The sequence below is a fragment of the Physella acuta genome, unplaced genomic scaffold (genome assembly GCF_028476545.2).
Source record: "Physella acuta isolate Inbredline_101_S28 unplaced genomic scaffold, ASM2847654v3 ptg001332l, whole genome shotgun sequence".
Lineage (NCBI taxonomy): Eukaryota > Metazoa > Mollusca > Gastropoda > Physidae > Physella > Physella acuta.
Window position 1 is genome coordinate 84,987 of NW_026732847.1, and position 22,909 is coordinate 107,895.

The following is a 22,909-nucleotide window of genomic DNA, read 5'->3' on the forward strand; positions in this document are numbered from 1 at the left end:
CAAATTTATAAAAGTTTGTTAAACAATAGTGAAATCCTTATCCTGAACTCTTTTTGTTGGGTTCTAACATGTGTGTCTTCAAAAATTATGGCCGTCGTAGTTTCATCTCAGCGTGGTCCAGAGCATCGGAATAGTTTGTTATAGTATACCAGTTTATTCCTTTACCCCAAGCTTTACTTGCCCACGCACCATTGTAAACAAACTTGAGTTTTAGTAGTATATACACAGCGTTAACTTTGACTAGTACTTTTCCGTCAATATCGTCTTCTAAAAATGCTAAAGACAATAATGTCTTGAGTGGTTGCTTGTATCTTTTGTACTTGGGTGTCTTGAAACACATCAACCTCTGGTTGTGTTGTTGTCGAAGTTAAAAAGCGTACAGCTTGAAAGCTATGTATCCAGTTTGAAACATTTTGATGATGTTTATTGGCGATCTGAAATGTCTTTCAATTTCTTCCTCTTCCACCCTGAATATTTCTTCTTTACTGGTTTTCTTTCCATTTAATAAACTCTTAACTAACGAATTGTTGTCTAAGTTGCACTATATTTAGTTCGATACTACAACGAATTTAAATGGTGCAAGTAACTTTGATAATTACTAACTATTCGAAACAAATTCAAACAATACAAGAGCTGAGCGTATAATTAACTGTGTGATCAGTGTTAGTTTAAGTAGAGTTGTTTTTTAATACAAAATTTAATATAGATCTAGATACAGTAAATTAAAATAATAATTAATATAAAGTTGATACTGTGTCATATAATTTGTAGTCGGAATCACTTTTGACCTTGTCAAAATGTTTCTATTTTAATTCTAAAAAAATAATTACACGATTCAAACGTTATATATAAAGTAATTATTTGTGAATATTGATGTATAATATTTTCTAATTCAATTATTCTTAAGCAAATACATTATACAATGGACTTAAACTTAAAACCCCTCTAGTCAATCGGTACCACCCGTAGAGGTTTTCAAAAAACATTGCAATGCATCACAATGGTTATTTTTAGAATGACAAAATCGATACAGCTGTTAATACGTGTTGTAAACGTTGACGCTAATAGTCAAGTACAATAATGCTGAATTGCTGCAAGAAAAGAAATCTTGTAAGAGATTTACATAGATGTGCCTACCAAAAATATTTTTTCAACAAATATCATCGTTTAAAACTGTGAGCTTAAAAAGTTTCCAAAAAAGGCGCCAGTTTGATGAAAATGGCCTGAGTGGGAGCGGCCGCTACCCCTGCTCCCCTATGCGTCTGTGTGTATGTGTGTGTTTTATATGTCTGTGAACTGGATAACTTTAGTACCTTTACAGCATGGTTGATGAAATTTCATATATACATATTTTATCAAATTTGTAGTTCTGTATCAACTTTTTATCGATTTCCTGTAACCAGACGTGGAACTTTTTCTATTTTCAATTTTTAAAAAGCCTATAACCAGAGAACTATTTTAGATAGATAAATGAAATTTCACCTGTTCGTAAAAGATCTGATTCTCTGCCGCCTTTTGCCACATTTTGAGTAATTTCCGAAGACCGGAAGTTGTACTTCTAAAAAAACGCATATGAATAAGTATACAACATCCATGCAGAAAATAAGAATGTAGTGTATGAAAAACAAATATTGTCGTAAAATATATAAGTGTGGGTATATTCAAAAACAAAAAGAAATCTATAGAAGCAAGATATGATACTGATCTATTCAAAAGAAAAAATTTAACTTCAAATCCATGTTTGTTCTTTGAAGATTATGCCTGACGTAATTTCATCTCAACGTATTCAAGAGATTCGTAACTGCCTGTTAAACTCTCCCAGTTAAGTCCTTCACCGTAAATAGTACCTTCCCAGACACCATTTACATTGACAAGATGGCAATAGTTATACCACCAGCCGCCTTTAAAAATCTGAGCACAGTTACGATTAGAATCCATATCATTTTCTCTGTCTATGGTGGAAAAAGCCATTGAATTCTGTGTTTCAAAGCTATTATCAACGTTGCTGATCTTGTATGTAAACTGTATCCTGTATAACTCTTTTTCATTTCCAACCGCCACATCACTGTACACGGCGTAGTAGGATTTACCTTTATATTTCATGTCAAATCTCAGTTCACTGTAGCCCTGTAAATACAAATAATTTTAAATTCTTACACATATATTTATGAGTTAGGTAATTCTACGATAGAAATTTAAGAGAAGGCAAATACATTGTTGCTGTAATTTAGAAATCAATGGTCGCCGTTTTGTAGTTTAATTTCTAATTTCTTTCTGTTACCCATCTCTATTACGTATAATTAAAACATTATTACAAACAGCATTGTTGCTCTATTGCATTGTACGGCATAATCGAATAAGATATAATGGCCTTGCATATATATTAGTAAGTAAATTGAACGCACGACTTTATCTTTTAATACAAATAAATCGTAACGAAATCCCTTTAGATTTAATCATTTAAGCAGTGTGTGTGAACATCGTTTATTTGAGCAGATGCTTTAACAACTCCCTTAACTACCCACCACCCCACCTTAAGTTATCACACACTAACAATAGATCTGAAACAATTTCGATCTCCTGTAATTAACAACCGGGTTTATATATTTGCCTATTATATATATATATATATATATATATATATATATATATATATATATATATATATACATATATATATATATATATATATATATATACATATATATACATATATATATATATGTATATATATATATATATATATATATATATATATATATATATATATATATATATATATATATATATATGTATAATTTTATTTTATATATTTGCCTATTCCTGCAACCCGGTGATATTTAATATTGTAGAAAGTCCAGGTAAGCACACATAAGTCAATGGAATAATTATGTATGGCCCACCATAATTCTCATGGTGTAGAGCAGGGGTCTCCAAACTTTTCAGCCTGAGGGCCGCATTAAATATTAAATAGTATTTCGGGGGCCAAATCAAAACATTGATGTTGTTTTTAATTAATTATTTAATACTATTTTATTCAGTTATTATATAATAACACATTGCTACACTACACATGAAAGCATGTCACTGTATTAATAGAATGGTGACATTATCATCGGACAAGTTTTATCTTAAATGGTTCTTCACGTATATCATTCTTAAAAGTTTGCTCCCATAGTTTGCTCAAAATATTGAAAGGAACCTTAATTCAAAAGTTTGGTAATAAGAGAGGTTTCCTTTGGCAAAAACTTGTAAAAACCAACCAGTCTTTCTTTGAAACTGCCACTAAGGAGGTCATTTGCAAGCAACTCAACGAGCTCCAGCTGCAGTTCATCTGGGCAACTGGCTACATTTGCTTCAAATGGGTTTTGAAACAGTCTCACTTCTCCTACCTTTGCATCCAAATCACACAAAAATTTCTGCTGAAACTGCAGTTAAAGGTCTTTGATGCAAATGACACGGGAAACTCAGCTGTTGCTTCAGGCATGAAGTCCTTGCACTGTTGAAAGTGAGCCAGTTGTTGGCTTGTACTTGTTCCAAAAACATGACAAGTTTGGATCATCTGAAAGCCTGTAGGTCGGTGTATAAATCAGAAACCAGATTTTTCCTTTCCTTGTAGTTTAAGGTTTAGAAAATTTCAATGACTAGTTATGTCTTCAACAAAGGCCAATTTACATACCCTCTTTCATTAGACATTAATGGCTGTGGCGTGCCTTTACTTTCCAGGAAGTCGCCTATTTCCTTTCGTTACTTAAATACTATGCCCAGAACTTTCCCACAACTTCCATCTTACTGCTGTGTAATATGGTCAATCTTGTGATTCTGTGACTGGATCTCTCAACTTTTCACTGAAATATCTATGGTTGAGCCCATGTGACCTTATTAAATTCACCATCTTCACCACAAAATTCAGTACACTGCTTTTGTTCACATATTTAGCACACAAAGCTTGCTGGTGAATAATACAGTGCAGGAACATTGGTTGTAGAATGTTTTTCTCATTACACATCAGCTTCGCTTGTCCAAACAAGCCTTTCTTTATGTCACTCATTTTCTTTCCTCTGATAACTGAGGTTAGTCCAGCCCAAGTTATAATCAGCAAATTGTTTTTTTCAACTCATTGAATATATCATCTCCAGTAACAATGCCAAACATGTTATGTAAGGAAGCCAGCTCTTGTGTTATATTCATGTCTCCATCCACACCCCAAATGAACACAATGCAGTTGAGAGGTTGAAAAGCTGTCCAGCGACTTATCCATTGCAATTGAAAAATGGCAAAAACGTGCTTGCATGTTTTGCTATTTGAGTCACAATGTTTTAACAAATTTCTGCAACACGGCGGGCAATTGTATTTGCACCCAAAGTTATTTTTTCAAATTGTATTGACGTTTCTGGGTAAAGTTCTTCAGGCACCTCCAACAAACTTTTAGCAATGATGTTTTGCGCTGTAATGGTCGTTTGGGAAGCATAACGCACTACTGTGCGCTTCTATTTTAATTCGGTAAAAACGTAACGTCCATGTAAGCGGCGGCTAATCTTTGCAGGATACACGTAAATTTCCATATTTTTTTCCTTAGACAACATTATTTCCACGGGCCGGATCAGAGGGTCTCGCGGGACGCACCTGGCCCTCGGGCCGTAGTTTGGAGACCCCTGGTGTAGAGTACCTTCAAAGTTCGGAGGAGGTTCAATCGAACAAGAAGTATCCTCCGGCGCCCCGGCAGGTTTGAGATTTGGCGTTTATAACACTTCTAATAATAAATAAAGCGTTAGTGATCTCCCCAAAATTTGTGAAAGATTCAAGATAATAAGATTTTATATCTATATATACAATTTTGCTCCACGTTATCGGTATTTTAGAAACGAGAAATAACGAAAAATACATTTCCAGTTATCAGAGGTCATTCAAAATTTGAGAAAAATCTAAGTATAATATCCATTATTTGGAGAGATGGACATGGAAGCAGTTTCCAAATTAAGTGAAACAAATAAAATGGCGATATACGGGGCACGTGCTAAGAATGAATGAAATGAATTCAGAAGAGATCGCAAGAATGGCGCTAGACTGGACGCCTCAAGGAAAAAGGAAGATATGGGGGACTGTCATAGGGGACTGGCAAGAAAATTGCCGGAGACCGACAAAAGTGCAGGGAGCTTTCTGTGGCGTCGCATGTCTTGGTCATAAAAAAGAAAAGATGATGGACGATGATAATAAGATCCAATGCTAATATATAGAATTTCTTCTACAGGAACTGAAACAGTAAAAGAAAAAGAGTTCACCCGGAAATAGAGTAAAGTAACACGTCAGTTTGATGAAAAGCATTTAAAAGATTATAGAATACTGCGCATACAAATTAATATATGAAATTTCGTCTACCTAGTTTTAACGGTTTTCTATTTATTGGTTTTTAAGAAACCAAAAGTTTAGTATGTACATTTTCCGGTAACTGAAAATCGCTCAAAAGTTGATATAGAACTACAAATTTGATATAATACTTATACTTGAAACTTCATCTAAGTAAACGAAACGGTACTTAAGCTATATTGTTTACAATCACAGACAGAATTATAAAACAGCAAAAACTGTCAGAATATCGTATAATTATTCAGCACAATTACAATATTTTCTCTATAATCTGTTTCCGAGAAAGTTAACAGATGAAGATATTTTCTTATCATCGTCTTTTTTTACAAGATCTTTTCAGAAATTGAGATTACGCGTCTGAAAAAAAACACTATTATTAAAGTGAACGAGTATATGTGTTGTGAAATGTTTTGTATAAATAAAAGATGGTGAGTTTATAACGCAGTTAGAAAGAATGTGAATTTTTAGTGTGGTATCATTGTTGCTGGGGATGAAGATTAGTGAGAAGATACAACATCTACTATAATCGTTCACTAAATCGACCGTGTGGTCCTCCGGCGCCTTAGGATGTGTGCATTTAATTCATCTTGTAATCTAACGTTTAAATTAACTTAAAGTGCAAAGAACAAAAACAAGCTACATTTTTTTATCCTTCTCAAAAATAGTAACTTATTCTGAAAAAAAAACTAACTTCTTCCCTTTAGATGTAATAAAGATTGAAATTACATTAGAAATAAAGCGGGAGTGATCTCCTCTAAAGTTTTTTTAATATGCTCATAAAACACTACAAGGAATGGCAACTTCAGTGTAATCGGGATATGGACATGAGGCGGAACTACCATGTTGCCATCCTTGACTTATTCCCCTTCTTTAAATAGTCTAATAGGGGTGCCTATTAAGCTCCTTTAAAAGTTTTGTATAAGTAAATTAAAAAACAATTGCTTCTCTTAATTATTATTATTATGAACAGCAATATTGTTTGTAATATAGATATTAATTTGAAACTTAATATATCCCCCCCCCCCCCCCCCCCCATAAAAAAAACCCCGAAATAACGCGGCAATATAATACTTAGTATTACGGTGATAATAAAAATAAAACTCGAAATTTTTCTTGAAGATATCTATCTATCTATCTATCTATCTATATACTACTAAAAGTCAAGTTTGTTTACATGTTTGAATATTTATTTGTTTGCCTGATCGAAAATTGTGATATGTTCGACTCTATCTGGAAAGCTGTAAAATGGTATGCAGGTAGAGAATAATTTTTTAATGCAGACAGACTGTTGATCACAAATTTATTTAAAGACGTTAATTAATTTATTGATTTATTCCTACGCAGAATAACCCATTTTTTTTTAAAATGTTAAAACCTTGACTAAACTTTGTGGGAATAGTGACGTCACAGGTTTTTGTTTACTCTTTAGTACAATAAAATGGCGGCGTCTATTGAAGAAAATTGTGTTCCCATTCAAAAGTTTAACGCGTTCTAAATCTAATTTTCTGTCGGTCATAACTTTAACAATACGTCCGTTTGCTGTATTTATTACGTCCCAACACTTATATCAATTTTAAACTGTCTTTTTTCATTTAGTTTTTCAATAAATTTCTCTAGATCTAAAGATCAGCTGTCGAAGGAAAGTTATTTATAGATCTAGATCTAGAATCTAGGTCAAATCAAATCTAATTTTCTGTCGGTCATAACTTTAACAATACGTCCGTTTGCTGTATTTATTACGTTCCAACACTTATATCAATTTTCAACTGTCTTTTTCATTTAGTTTTACGATAAATTTCTCTAGATCTACAATCTGTCCAAGAAAGTTATTTATTTATTTATAGATCTAGATCTAGAATCTAGGTCAAATCAAATATTTATTGATTATAAATACAATCCAAAAAAAAAGAGACTTAAGCAAACCAGTCGTAGATCTAGAATATAGATAATTCTATTCTATCTAGATTTAGATAATAGTGATTTTCTATATACTAAACTATTTTAGACCTTTATTATTTTATATAAATCTTTGTTTGGAATATGGTAATTTTGAAATGCTCGCTCCGGGCCCATCAGCGTAGCTAATGATTAGATCTAGATCTAGATTCTAGATCTAGCAAGAAAAACTAAACTTAAGACTTAAGCAAACGAGTCGTAGAATCTAGATCTAGATAATTCTATCTAGATCTAGATAATTTCAGACCTTCTTTATTTTATATAAATCTTTGTTTGTATAGCTATGAAATATGCTAATTAGGAAATGCTCGCTCCATGGCCTCTATTTGCATAATTTAAGATTTATACGCGGCTTCTATACTGCTAATTTTGCAAAATTATGAACGTAAACTCTAGATATAGCTCAGTCGTAGATCTAGAATATAGATAATTCTATCTAGATTTAGATAATAATAAGTTTCTATGGAATTGGCTAATTTAAGATAAAATTTAATTTGAAAGTTAGTACTACTATACCTAGATCTAGAATCTATGCGCTTAAATCAAGTTGCATAAGTATAGTATAAAAATTCACTTGTGACGTCACGTGTAAATAGCTAAGTTGGTAGCGTAGCCCGCTCTCATGTGGGTGGCACAGGTTCTAGACCAATATGTCAATGATATATTTTTTTTTTTTAGATGTGAATGATAAAGTTGCCTATCTGAACTTGGAAGGATACAAGGCAGGTGAAGTAGAGTTCATCTGTTTCTTTGTCCTAAGCATATGAAAGGATAGTGTGGTCAGAGACATGCTCGGCTGGAATCGTTTTTTAAACGATAAAAACATGTTGTCTGAGACTTGGCGGGACACTGGGCAGGTGAAGTAGAGTTGAGTAGGTCACATGTGACGTCAGTATATGAAGGGATAGTCCGAAATCGGTGTTTTCGGTGTTTTTAAAAGATAAGAAACATATTTTTGAATGTGGGATCTGTTTTTTGTGACGATAAGTGACACTGCAGTAGCGTAGCGAGGAGGGGGGGGGGGGGGGGCGGGAGGGGGAGGGGAGGCGGGGGGGGGGGGAGGGGAGGTGGAGGGGGAAGGGGGGGCGCGTGGGGGGACATATGTTGGGGCGCCAAAATGGTTTGGAAAAATAAATTGAAAGGTTGAGGGGGGGTGCAAATCGAAAGTTTGAATGGGGGGGTGCACATCAAAAGTTTGAGGGGGGGGGGGGTGCAAATCGAAATCTTGCGGGGGGGGGGGGGGGGGGTTCAAATCGAAAAGTTTGTCCCCGGGCGCCGGGAAGGGTCGCTATGCCTCTGAGTGACAGACGTGATGTTTTTTGATGGATGACCCCCGAAACCCACAGTTATCCAACGGATGACGGGTAGTCTAGTTTGTATTTAAAAATGTGCATGGAAATTGGTATAAAAATTACCTAGCATTTTATCAACTGGGTACCTAAGATTTTTTAAATGTCACGTTTATTAAACTAAACAACTTAGCTTTGGGCTTCTAGATGTGTAAATTTATTAAAGGTGCAGCTAAATACAAGACAGATATTTAAACAAAAAAGAGAATTTTCTTTAAGTCAAATTAACGATTTATCATTTTGTTTCATTCTCAGTAGTATGAATCTGAAAATATGTGTGTAGTAATTAACTTAAATTTCGGGTTCAATATTTATGTTTATTTATTTCTGCATTTATGTTTGTTATTTGGTATAATGTATAGAAATCTGAGCAAGATACAAACCTTGTTGTTTGTACGTATCTGTTTTGCTTTACCTCAAAATTCCGTTTAAACATGGTGTATTCGATTCACCAGTTCTTATAATTTGGTAAATGTATATTGCACAATTTAAAAACAATATATATATATGTTAATTTTGTTTACTTATCAATAAACAAAGTTTTTAATACCCAGTAGCGCTCGATATAAATGTTTTTCGGCCTAACAGTTACCCGCACCTTGGTTGTAATGATTTGCTAAGGTAAGGTACTATTTTTTTTAAAGAAAGTTCAAACATTAACTTGCATTTTGTGTGAGGTATGAGATCCAGTCATTTCCCAACCAATAATCTCCAGCCAAAGATCCAAAACCGTTTTTGTAGTCGCTCCAGTTTCTGGTAAAATTTACATCACCTTTAACACGCCTCTATAAGAATAAAAAATTGTAGCATCTCTGCCAGTAAATGGTAATAAATACCCTAATTTATCAATATACACAGCATAGTCATTTTTAATCTGTTATGGATTTTTCTGTTAACTATTTGGAACTTAAAATTTAAAAAAAAATGTTTGGGGGAATAAAACAAATAAGTAGTCTAAAAGTGGAATGTGAACATTTGTATTTTAATTAAATCTTGTAAGAAACAAATATTGTTAAGAAAATCACTATAAACATTTATATGAATTTAAAAAATAGAAATCTTACCTGTATAATGACCCATCCTCCCCCATCTGTTTTGGTATCACACAAGGCAATTTTAGTTTCATTTAAGTTAGTAATAATTCGGTCAGGTAGACTTGGGCGATAGCTACGGACACACTGGGTAGAAGATGATTAATGAAAGTTATTAAAAGAAAACAGGAAAATACAATGCCATTTTAAAAATTATAATTAATTCTCATTTGTTTCCGTTTCCCTCTATTATTCATTTTCAATTATGTACACTGACTGCTAAATAAAGGATGTTTTATCAAAGGTGATATTCATTGAACCTTTTGAAGTCCGATTATAATTACTTTCATTCTCTTAAACATTTTAGAACGTTAGGTTTGTTGGCATTTCGGTATTGAACTAATGACGTTATATTAAACGCTAGTTTTACTTGATGTACCAAACCGACTAATGAAAATACATCTTTTCTAATGCTACGAAAGTCATGTAATATTTAGGTCGTCACTCCCCGTAGATTAAAACATCCAACTAAAATTGAGCATTATTTCGCAAAAGCTATAAGAGTCCTATTATTACTAAACATTTGTATTCCAAGTAGGATAAAACACTTTTTTAAAAATAAATAGTCCAGATAAACAATTGATATTTATCAATATTTTAAATAATTTAAGGATGGTTAAAAATGTCAAAATAAAAATATAAAATGTATCATACCATATGATTGTATTCGTCTAAAAATGTGTGCATTGTCTTGTTGATATCGTACATCATGTTCAAAGTTGTATTAAAATCCTCCCGTGTTTCAGTTTTCTTTAGCTTTTCTTCCATCTGAGCAAATTTTAAATTCCATTGTTCTATTTGTTTTTGTGTGCCTGCGGTGATTGTTTGAACGGATTTATTTAAAGAGGTCAACGTTTCCTGGTCTAATTTGTGTGTCTCGATATAAGACGAAATTCTTTTATCAATTTCTTTCTCTACTTTCGTTGCAATTTTATGTTCCATGTGTTGTAACGTTTCGTTAAAATTCAATGTTAGATTTCCTATTTTATAATCTAACATGCCCTGAGAGTTTCCTTTATCCAGTTTTTGTGTCTCAATATAAGGCAAAATTATTTTATTAACTTCTTTCTCCATTGCAGTTGTGATTTTATTTTCCATTTGATGTAATGTTTCGTTAAAATCCGCTGTTAAATTCTTTATCTTATCATCCATTATGTCCTCAATTTTAGAAGAACTGATCTGTTTGAAAATGTGATTTAACTCTGTATGTGTTGGACCAAAACTTTTGTCTGTGCTGAACTTATCGCCACCAGAATGTGACATCTGTAATGACATTGTCATGTCTGCACCTTTCAGTCTGTCTGGGTCTTCAAACGATTTGAGAAAATCGGCCATTGTGTCAACAGATTTAACATAGTCAGACGTTTTAGCTTTCAAGTTCATTATTATAAAAGATTCACGTGATTTTCTTTGCAAACTGTTCGTCTCTTTCCCAATTCTATCAACTGATCTTGTGGTATTCACATAATGAAATTCACAAAGGAAAACGCCATCATTGCAGTCTGAATGATTCGAGAAAAAAATATTCAATTCAGAAAATGTTTTCGATATTTTCCCATCTACTCTTGTTCCAGCCCTTTTATAATCTTGAAGCTTTGAATCTGATTCCGAAATAGACGCCAACAAAATCTTCCCCTCTGGTTCACTGATCCTATAGACTGACATGTTGACAAGAGCTGATATCTGAGTGTCTTCTCTTATGTTTTCTGTACACTGGAGTTGTCCGCAAAATAAATCCTTGCCATGGTAAAAATATTCTCTGCTCATGTCAATTTTTAGACCTACAATTAGAGAAGCTTTCTTAAAATAAAATAAAAAATATAGTGTTTAAATTTATCAGATTTTTAGATGCCTTAAATGTCTTTCTACAATATCGACTAATATATTCTAAAAAAATATTATAGCTATGGAGTCTAAATGTTTCTAATCTACTATGGTAATATTTATTTTAACAATCGTTTAACAATTGTTTAAAGGGCTGATTATTAAAATATATAAACTTACTTTATTAGGTATGGGCACACATTACATTCATAAATATTGTCCATATTTTACACAAAACCAATGCTGCTTTATTTAACTTGCTTTTGTCGTCCAAAATGCTTTGTCCGTGTGTAATGAGTTAAAACTTAGAATTAAATTTTCCCACTTCTTAAAAAACATTTCTTTATAGCAGCCTGCTTGTTTTTGCCATTCGAATTTCTTAATATTAAAAAGTGAAAAACGCAAAAAAAATTCTAAAAATGTTTATAATAAAAAAAAGATAAAATTATCTTCCTAAAAATAGTAATTGATCATTATTTATATAGCTTAAGAATAATGGCTGGGTTAATAAAAGTTTGGTAAAATAATTCAGTTGCAAAGAAATATAAATAATTAAAGCAATTTTTAAAAATGTATACATATTAGGCTACATTACTCTTTATTTCTATTTAGGCATACTTAATTACATTTTCCATCTTTTCCATAATTTTCCATAAAAATGTATCGATCTCAAGTAATAAATAAATGTTTAATTCTATCATTGCTGCTTGTTAAGAATTCAATATACTATTTGAAATATTTAAAATATTTGATAATTTATATATTGAAATAATACAGTTGTCACTAGAGGATTCAAATATGACATTGATTTAGAACTCAAGATTCATTTTTTTTTTATTCTTCACCAATATTTTTAGAGAAAAACATCTGTTTAATTCCAAGTATTGACATTAAATTTAAACCGCCGTTGATTTATGCAAATAATTGTTTTACATTTATCAGCTAAAAGGAAACATTCAGGAAGGAGTTTAACATTATACATCATATTTGATCTAAATGAAAGTTATTTATTTTTTAAAAATGTGTAAACTTTTTTTCAAAATCATCCACATACTTGTTTTGAAGACTTATGTTAAACTTTTTCAGTATGTTAGAATGCTTGAATGATTGAAGCGGAAAAACAATGTTTTAAAATCTCACCATTGATTGAAATGAAAGTTGTTGCAATCAATAGATTGCACAAAACTGCAAACATTTTTTTTTAAATTTACACACAAATGTTATGTTCAAGCTTCTTCAACTGAACTGCTCTCTCTATCCTGAATTTGACAAATCGGATCCCTGCCGTTTAAATAGCTGTAAGATGCATTCTTTGACCTTAACCTAGTATTTAGAGCAAATTGAAAGAAAAAATATTTTTGAGAAAAAAACGTAAGTCTTACATTTTTTTTCCTGCTCTATGATAGTTTTTAAAATATTAACATTAAACATCATAACCCTTTCTAATTTTATTCCTATTACTTAGTAACCATTTACTATACATTAAATGTTCATAAAATGGGTGTTACTTTAATGTTTATATATGTATAACAAGTAAAGATAAAAGACAAGTAAAGTTTACTATTTTAAAGGAATAAAATACTTTCTTTGCTGTTTCTATTCTGTTAAATAGTGAAAATGTCAATTTAAAAAAAAAGTCCCAAGTAAATGTGATGTGTTTATTACCGTAAAACTGTTGAAATTAGAATGTTTAATTGGGACGATGGGTGAGATTGTAGGAAGGAGGGGGAGGGAAACTGATGTAATGTAAGAAATACATCGTTGTGTAGGTGAAGGATGTAGCGTGTTTGACTGCTAACTTTAAAGTCTTGAGCACGGTTCAAAACCCTGGACAAACTAGTCTCATTAGCTATGCAGGGGAGACTAAATCGTAGTTTAAAACTCCTTGCAGATGCTATTGGGTAAAAAAGGAAATATGATCGAAGGCTACAAAAACACAGAAAGAAAGGCGAAATTAAATCGAGTCAAGGTGTCAAATGGTGCATAATCTTTGGCACTGTTATCTTAACTATGTCTAGGGAAATAAAATTGAGTTTCTTCTTCTCTTTTCGTTCTTAATTGTAAAGTAGGACGGAATTACCTCCAACACAATTAAATATTATGTGTCAATATGTTATGCCCCTTATGGCATATATGGCTCGTTGACTCCGATTTCAGCCTGCTTTTATTTCTGCATTTGCTTCCATAGTCTTTGTCCATCCAATAAGAAGCTACAATGCTACGGATGATTAGTTTTGAGTTTTCTCTCCTAAATGGGTTGCTGTCCCCAGCTAGCGGGCCTTTTTGCTCAGGAGTTGAACTCATTATTCTTGATAACTATAAGCCTTATCGACCGGACTGCGCCGATGTTAAGGCTAAGAACAAAGAAGAAAAAAAAAATTAATAGGTGAACGAGAGCCTAGTAAGTGGTTAGGAATTCACAGAGGTAAAACTGATGCGGCGATAGTAAAGGTGCTGAATTTAAGTTGCTAGATCTTGGCCGGTTTTGTTGAGTTATTTCTGAATATTATTTTAAAATTAAACGGGAACATTCTTTACGAAACTCAACGTCGTTTCTGATTCAACTGAATGGTGTGTTTTACCGTCTACTTACCGTTTCTGTGTTTAATAATACAGCCAATAAAAGTAAAGTCCTTTAAAACAATATTTAACAAAAAAAGCAATTGTTATGATTAAGAATTTTAGAAGGTTTACAGTTCAGAATAGAAAAGACTAGGCGAAGACTGACCTTGACTAGAGCGGAAGAAAATCGACGCAGTGTCTGAGAAACTAGCACAACTTTGTTGTTGATGTAAGCATTAAACTGTGAACTCTGGAATATAATCGTCTCTAGGCCAACATTCATATCGTATTACCAAGGTCGACAGTTCTGTACCGGTATTTTTAAACAATTTAAAATTGTTAAAATATTTTTAAAGACGTTTATAAAAAATCATGTGTGTGTAACATCTATCCATGCTTACTTTTTCTGCGAGTTTTTTTTAAAAATATTTTTTAACTTACCTTCTTATGATATTTAGGGTCAGTGTGACCCTAAAAAAAGTAGGTTGCTTCGTTCCTGGGACAAACAGTTCTCACATAAAGAATGACCTTGGATTGTAAACAGTTTACCCGGTCTATTAAAATTTTGCAATTTTTTTGTTTGTTTTTATTTCTTTAAAAAAAAACGCTGTGCACCATGAAACGCAATTCCCACGCATATGGTAATACCAAGGTCGAAAAACAAAATTTGAGTTAATCTTTTTCTACTATCTAACGATTTATTTTATTTTGTATTTAAACGTGGGAAACATTTTAAAACGCTTTCCCAAACACGTTAAAGCGAGTTTACTGCGAATATCAAATTAAATAAAAATAAAATATTGTTGATATATTTTCCGTAAAAATGAACAAAAATTTAGGTTCATATGGTGTAGTTACTAGTTATCACAAATATATATAATCTGTGTAAATTTTAATAAAGCATTGATTAAATCATTTGATAAAAAAGTATTTTACTATTTAAAATTATTTTAATTTACAGGTTAATATTAATTTAAAGGTTAAACATTATGTGCACAAAATTTGAACTAATATAAGTATAATTGTTTTTAAAGACTACTTGTATAAGTTAAAAAAGTTTTTCATTAAATAACATAATACGTTAATATATAGTAATTATAACTTCATGTAAAATAAGAAGTTATAAAAAGCAAAACAGCGAGCAGTGAACAACAAAAAAGTTCAAACCATCTGTTAACTATGCATTTATATAAACTAATTTTTAATAAAATTAAATCATATTTTGAGAGTTGGTTTTTTTAAACCACGTATGTGTATGTGTATGTGTATGTGTATGTGTATGTGTATGTGTATGTGTATGTGTATGTGTATGTGTATGTGTATGTGTATGTGTATGTGTATGTGTATGTGTATGTGTATGTGTATGTGTATGTGTATGTGTATGTGTATGTGTATGTGTATGTGTATGTGTATGTGTATGTGTATGTGTATGTGTATGTGTATGTGTATGTGTATGTGTATGTGTATGTGTATGTGTATGTGTATGTGTATGTGTATGTGTATGTGTATGTGTATGTGTATGTGTATGTGTATGTGTATGTGTATGTGTATGTGTATGTGTATGTGTATGTGTATGTGTATGTGTATGTGTATGTGTATGTGTATGTGTATGTGTATGTGTATGTGTATGTGTATGTGTATGTGTATGTGTATGTGTATGTGTATGTGTATGTGTATGTGTATGTGTATGTGTATGTGTATGTGTATGTGTATGTGTATGTGTATGTGTATGTGTATGTGTATGTGTATGTGTATATGTGTGTGTGTGTGTGTGTGTGTATGTATATGGGTATGTGCGTGTGAGTGTGCATGTGTTTGTGTTTCAGATAACCCTGAAAGAAAATCTGCTGCTGATCGTGTCAGCCGCAGACATTTAGAACGAATAGTAACATATATATATATATATATATATATATATATATATATATATATATATATATATATATATATATATTTACGGCGTATAACCATCCATAGCAATATAAATAATATTGTGAGAGCCTCTGAACATAAAGGTGTGTAGCCATCCACATCAGCATAAACTAACATTGTGAGAGCCGCTGACATATAGAGTGTAAACCATCCACATCCGACAACTAATACATAAAGATCCGCTGGACTTTAGTATGTTGAACCAACGACATCAAGACAAAAAATATACTGGTGTCAGCATAAAAGTTCGTAAAGTAAACTCGCTCAACAGTGCACGTGAGTGGCACGCAGCGCGTGAGAGGAAGAGCTGGTTTGTGGGTGAACAGCTTTTTTTAAAACCCTCTTCGCCCGGCTTACTTTGTTCTAAACGTGCGAACTCTCCAACACGCAACAAACACTGTCAGGTTATTATTGGATAGATGCACATAAATTAAATGAAACAAAATTAATAACATACTTAAATTGTGTTAGCAGTCCAAAATACATAATTTCTTAATCCTTAGTTCAAAGCAAATATAAGTGTTACATTACTAGTTTCTGTAAGAACAAACACGTCTATGAGTTATCTTTAGTATTTTATTCTTGCTTATGTCAGATAACCTCAGGGGACAAGCCTAGTCTCCCGCTACATCTTACACACTAAACACTGAGTATCTAAGGGACGTAACTACAATATACATAATCCAAGGGACATAAAGATAACTAACAAGACAATAAATATTGTTAGACACTGTTCATTATAGTTATTTTTAATGATTTAAAAATTATATTCGTACTTTTTAAAAATAAAATTCTATATCTGAAAGAACATTAGCTTTTTACTCTTCATTTTCACATAGCTGCTTTTAATAATATCAAAGTATATATATATATATATATATATATATATATATATATATATATATATATATATATATATATATATATATATATATATATATATATATATATATATATATATATTTGTATTAAGTTTTAAAAAAATAGTTTGATAAATGAATTAATCTTTATTTTAAAAGAATGATTTGATTAAAGTTCCCATTAGTTAGGTATGCTAACACGAGTATATTGCTGTTCTATTTACCCAAATTTGAGGCATAACAAGAATGGAAATGGTCCAGCTTTATTGTAAAACATTTTTTTTTAAATTGCTATTGTAAACGCTTTCATTAATTTACATACTTAAAAAAAATGGTTAAAAACACATTGCTGCTTATAAAATAAAAACACAATATTCGGTAAATATAAAAAGATTTGTTTCTATAACGTCCAAAACTAATATTTCCTAATATGGTGTGTGGTTAATTCTAGTCTAAAGAAAGTAAAACGGCATTGCTTTTACGTTTTTTTTAAAAAAATATCTTAACGCTTTTTAACGTGCGTATATCCACATTAATGGTCTCTTTTTTGACGATTATTATACCATTACGTTTGGTGAAAGCTACAAAATACTACACAAAGCAACTTGAATTATATTTTCAATGAATAAAATCTTCTTGTTAAGACTACTACAGATACTTGAGCAGTGCATGTTTATAGGTGTCCACATGGCGTTGACAGTTGTTTATATCTGGTTAGATAAACAAGTGTTGGATTTGTTGATGGTCTCGCTAGAGTTACATATACGAATTTAAAAAACTATTATCATTAAAAAATGCTTTAATAACATTAGCTAGATTTTATATAATTATGCACTAAAAAGTAGAAAATAAATGATTCACTTGAAATATATAATAATACACTACTATTTAAATAACTGTAAAGAAAAGCATGGGTCAATTATGCACTAATTAGGCGAAAATAAATGATTTTATACTATTTTACTATTCAAATAACTGTAAAGAAAAGCATGGGTCAATATATTATCTTGTATTTTCAATATAAAACTAATGTCTATTATTACTATGTGTTACTGCTATCTAATTATGACGACTATTTGAGATCGTACAGTAACAAAGTTACATCCTCATATTCCATGTCAACAACCCGACTCTGTTTATAAAAATCATACATGGGGTAAGCAAAACACTTCTTGAGTTTATTTTGATTTTAAAAATTTACAAACTTGCCAAGCCCATAATCTAAACTTAATTAAACTCATCAACTGACGTCACAAAGATAATGATGTTTACAATTAAACATGCGCTATTTAAACCCGTCAGTGTTCACGTACCGTTAGTTGAATTCACTCGCGTTAAAGTAACTGTGTGCTCAGTTTTAAAATATTATACAATAGATAGTCTCAAAGCCGCATCACAATGATAGCTGTTGTGCTACTTGTGAATATACTAATAAATATTCTATCATGCAGTGGTGAGTTTGACAATGCGTTTTTATTTTCACGTTATTTAAGAACAAAATATTCTTATAATTCCACTACACAGATGTAACATAAGAGATTATTTATTATTATAAAACAGAAAGACAGACGAAAGGGAGTTAATTTTTTAAAAGTTAATGTTTAATTAAAAGCAGATACGATTTGTCACACATATATTTGTGTAAAATACACGATGTGCATTTACTTTCAGCAATACTAAATGCTTATTTACAACACATTTTTTTTGTATAACACGAGACACAACAAGTTCAACAATAGTACGAATTTCCTTGTTATATTTTTTCGGTACATTTTTTCTCCATTGTCTTTCATTTGTTAATTCGAAAATGTAAAAGTCTCGTGGTTGGTTTAGCCATCACAAAGTGTTTTAAATACTATAATTAATTTGGTTAATAGATTAAAAATGTGTCTTTCTCTACTTTCTGTTTCTTTCTTTAACTGATCTATTCAGACTTATCCATTATGTCGTGGAAGGGTTATTGGGGTATCACTGTTGACTCTTTTATAAGACCGAGCCATCATTCCCTGTCCTTTGCTGCCTTTAGCGAGGGTGCGAAAGACCATTCCTTGTCTGACCACACCATCTTCTACTTTGTCCACTCGCCCACTCCCCACTGGCACCTTGCCCATGAGCTACTGCATTTGATGGGATTGCACTGTAGAGCAAACGAAGTCGTGCCTGAGTCATTCAGATCTAATGGGTACCTGACTTACATTATAGAAAATAAACACGACTCGGCACTAGACTAGACTGGCAAAACTATCACTGCCAATGTAATAGAGACAGATGAATTCCGAAAGGGTAACTTCGTTATTTATGTTAATTAAGTTTTTTAAACGGCCGGATAAAATTGGTGACTATTTTATTTGTTATATGACCCTTTTAAGTCTAGTCACACTGTGCTGTTTCAGAGACGTGTTAAAGGTGACGTAAATTTTATCAGACACTGGAGCGACTACAAGAATGGTTTTGGATCTTTGGCTGGAGATTATTGGCTTGGAAATGATTGGATCTCAAACCTCACCAGAAAGGTAGGTACATTTCAGTTTGAAATAATTAGATTACTATAAAATAACACATATTTTGATAATTTTCGATGCATATTGCATATATATATATATATATATATATATATATATATATATATATATATATATATATATATATATATAGAGAGAGAGAGAGAGAGAGAGAGAGAGAGAGAGAGAGAGAGAGAGGCCTACATATATGTGTGTGTGCGTGCGTGCGAGCTTGTGCGTGCTTGTGCGTGTGTGTGCGTGTTCTTGTGTATGTGTGTATGTGTGTGTGAATGTCTGTGTGTGTAAAATAGTATAACCCCTTCAATTTAATGAGGATTCTGTTTCGAAATAGTTCATACGGTAACTAGATGTTAAAAAATATGTTTGTATCTGTTAACAGGGCTACAGAGAACTGAGGTTTGACATGAAATATAAAGGTAAATCCTACTACGCCGTGTACAGTAATGTTATGGTCGGAAATGAAGCAGATTTGTATAGGATAAAGTTTACATACAAGACAGGCAACGTTACAGACGACTTTAACTTTCAACAGGGTGCTGCTTTTTCAACCTATGATCGTGACAATGAGTCGGATTCCCGTAACTGTGCTGAGATTCATAAAGGTGGCTGGTGGTACGTTAAAGGCTGTCATGAGGTTAAATTAAATGGAGTATGGGCAAGTAAAGTATACGCCGACGGAATCATATGGACTAGCTTAACAACCCAGGGTGATTCTCTAGATCAGGTTGAGATGAAACTACGGCAGTCGTGAAGATGAACAATTTAACTATCTCTCTATGATAGTTGTATTTAAGTTATATTTTAAGCAGAATACAATGTCGCCGTATTTGCATTAGACAACCACAAATAAAACCAACAAAAAAATATTAGGGGTATAAAGTGTAAATAACATTTTTATTATAAACTAATATTTATAAAAAAATAGTGTAAAAATACTTCAAACTGAGTTGGAATTACTGTTTGTACATTATGTCTAAATTTAGCAGACTTATATACATGCTTTATTGAATAAAAAAATATATGTTTGGGTTTTTATTCTGTATACTGATTTGTGAATGTTAGTTTTAATATATGTGCTTAAAACTCAGCTAAACTTACCCCCTTTAAGTAAAGACATAAATATACTGCTTCATGAACTACTACACCTTTCATCCAATCGCAATAAAACATTAATCCTATAGAAAGTTGTTAAGAATACTCATGGAAAGGTTTTACGTTTGGCCCCTAAGTAAACATTGGAGCCCCAAAAAGCTTTTGGATAATAAAAAAGATATATCCAAGCTTAGATTATTGTGCAAAATATAACTAGTAGTTTATTTCCGTGTGTTCATTAAAACTTATCGCATAATGGGGTCATCTATTTATGACGTCCACGGTGGGAGAGGGGTGGACAAGACAGTAGATACTATTGTATATCACCTAGCATTTTAGGTAAATGTATTTTTTTTCTGGAACTCCATAGAGCTTTATACTTTTCCATATTACTGTGGTGTTTACACTATAAAAAACTTTTCTTTCTTAAATCCATCACACGTGCATATATAGATAAGTTACGTATCATATCTGCTTTCTGAAAATTCTTAGTGTTGCAATGTAATAGGGCTTGTAAGTCTCAGTCTCTCTCGATTAAAATTATTCGAAATGTCGTTAGCCAGATATATATATATATATATATATATATATATATATATATATATATATATATATATATATATATATATATATATATATATATATATATATATACATATATACATACATTTTCGAATTAAATTAATGGTTTTTAAAAAATGGCGGCTAGCCGTCTCTAGGTCTCGCTTCAAAATTTTAAAATACCAAGAGTACATAAAAAATAGAACAGTTGTACATTTTATATTTATGACAATAGAATCAAATTAAGTACCGGTAGGCCTAAGCTTTTAGTAATATTATATTAATATTGTAACTACGTTTAGGACAACTTGTTAGGCATTCGAATTAATAATAACACACACTACGCATGTTTAAAAAAATCAGTTTAACGTAGGATATATTTTTATTTAAACTAGCCTACCTCTTGTAGTCTATCATTAGCATTGTTTTGAATTTTTAATATCATAACAATAGCGGAAGTAACTTTTCCATTTATTTATTTTTTAACAATTAAACATATTCACATTTAGTTTGATAGCTTCAAGCTAGCATGTACCAGAACAAGAAGCTGGTGACCTACTTACAAGCCATATGGTGCAGGACTTGTCTTCCAACCATAGCTGCTCATGCCTCGTGTGTATAGCCTATCAATCAAGTTCGATTATACATAGTGTTTCTTTATGATATTTTCTCTATCAATTACATCTCCTTTAGGGAGGACGGTAGACTCTCTTCGGGGCGAAGGTGGGCGTAGCCCCCGAAGAGATGCCTGCAAGAAATACTAGTTCCGTTTAATATTTGATTTCTTGATTAATTTCATAATAAGCAAAGGTTTACACAAAGACATCAACTCATTACAGGCATGTATGTGACTAATTACTTTGTGTAATCAATAACCAATTTAGTTTTAAAGATTAATCTGATTGAGAGACGTACATCCGATAATTTGCTTATATGGGTGTTACTTCTTTAAAACATTTATTTTATATACAAGTCTTACTAATATTATTTATATAAACAGTTAATTGATAGAACAAAATCATTAATTTTATTGGGATTTTTTTTCATGTTTTATTAAAAATCAATTTTGTACTTGCCTAATAAGTTATGATTGATTTTAGGTAGAAATTTACAGCTTATTAGAAATTTAATTTATTTATGTCATGCTTACGTATTTAACAAATTTATTAATGGTTTACATCTAAAAAAAACTTCACACTAGAACATAATGGGATCTGAATTAATTTTAATGTTTTACCTTTAAAGGTAAACTCATAAAATGGTCTGCCATATATCAGCAAACAACGCTTTAATTACTTTAATTAAATTCACACACCAGACTTAATGATTAGCTAAATAAATGTGCTAAGATATCATAATTTTCATGCTAAACTTAGTTCTGTCATATCCTTGTACAATTCAGGCCTTTGTAGAAATATCAATATTGGACACCCATTTAGTATTTTAAAAAACAGGGGACAAAGTATTTTAGCAATAGAACTCTTGCTAACTCGCAAGTCATGAGTTCAGATTGAAGAAATATCAGTATTGTACACCCATTTTAGTATAAAAAACAGGGAACAAAGTATTTTAACAATAGAACGCTTGCTAACTCGCAAGTTATGAGTTCAAATCATGGGCCTCAAACACCCAGGAGATTAGATGAATCTGGTAATAATTATTGAGAGAAAATCTGTTTTTTTTATCCTGTTTAGGTCTACCTGGTTAGAGCATTGCTTTATCCGGCAATGACCGTATTCAGAGAGAGAATTTATTAAGGGTGTACGACAAATGTAACAAATGCAAGTGTGGAT

General features: G+C 31.7%; 1 protein-coding gene across 1 annotated transcript; it reads right to left on the reverse strand.

The window, feature by feature from the left end:
• Nucleotides 1–1,637: 1,637 nt before the first annotated feature.
• LOC131958524 (angiopoietin-4) lies at nt 1,638–12,842 on the reverse strand. The gene is made up of 5 exons (XM_059323610.1): nt 12,728–12,842; nt 10,418–11,544; nt 9,737–9,850; nt 9,338–9,457; nt 1,638–2,127 (listed from the first exon to the last, which is right to left on the reverse strand). Exons 1-5 carry the CDS (start codon nt 12,780–12,782, stop codon nt 1,756–1,758), a joined length of 1,788 nt encoding a protein of 595 aa, XP_059179593.1. The 5' UTR covers nt 12,783–12,842; the 3' UTR covers nt 1,638–1,755.
• Between the last annotated feature and the right edge of the window lie 10,067 nt (nt 12,843–22,909).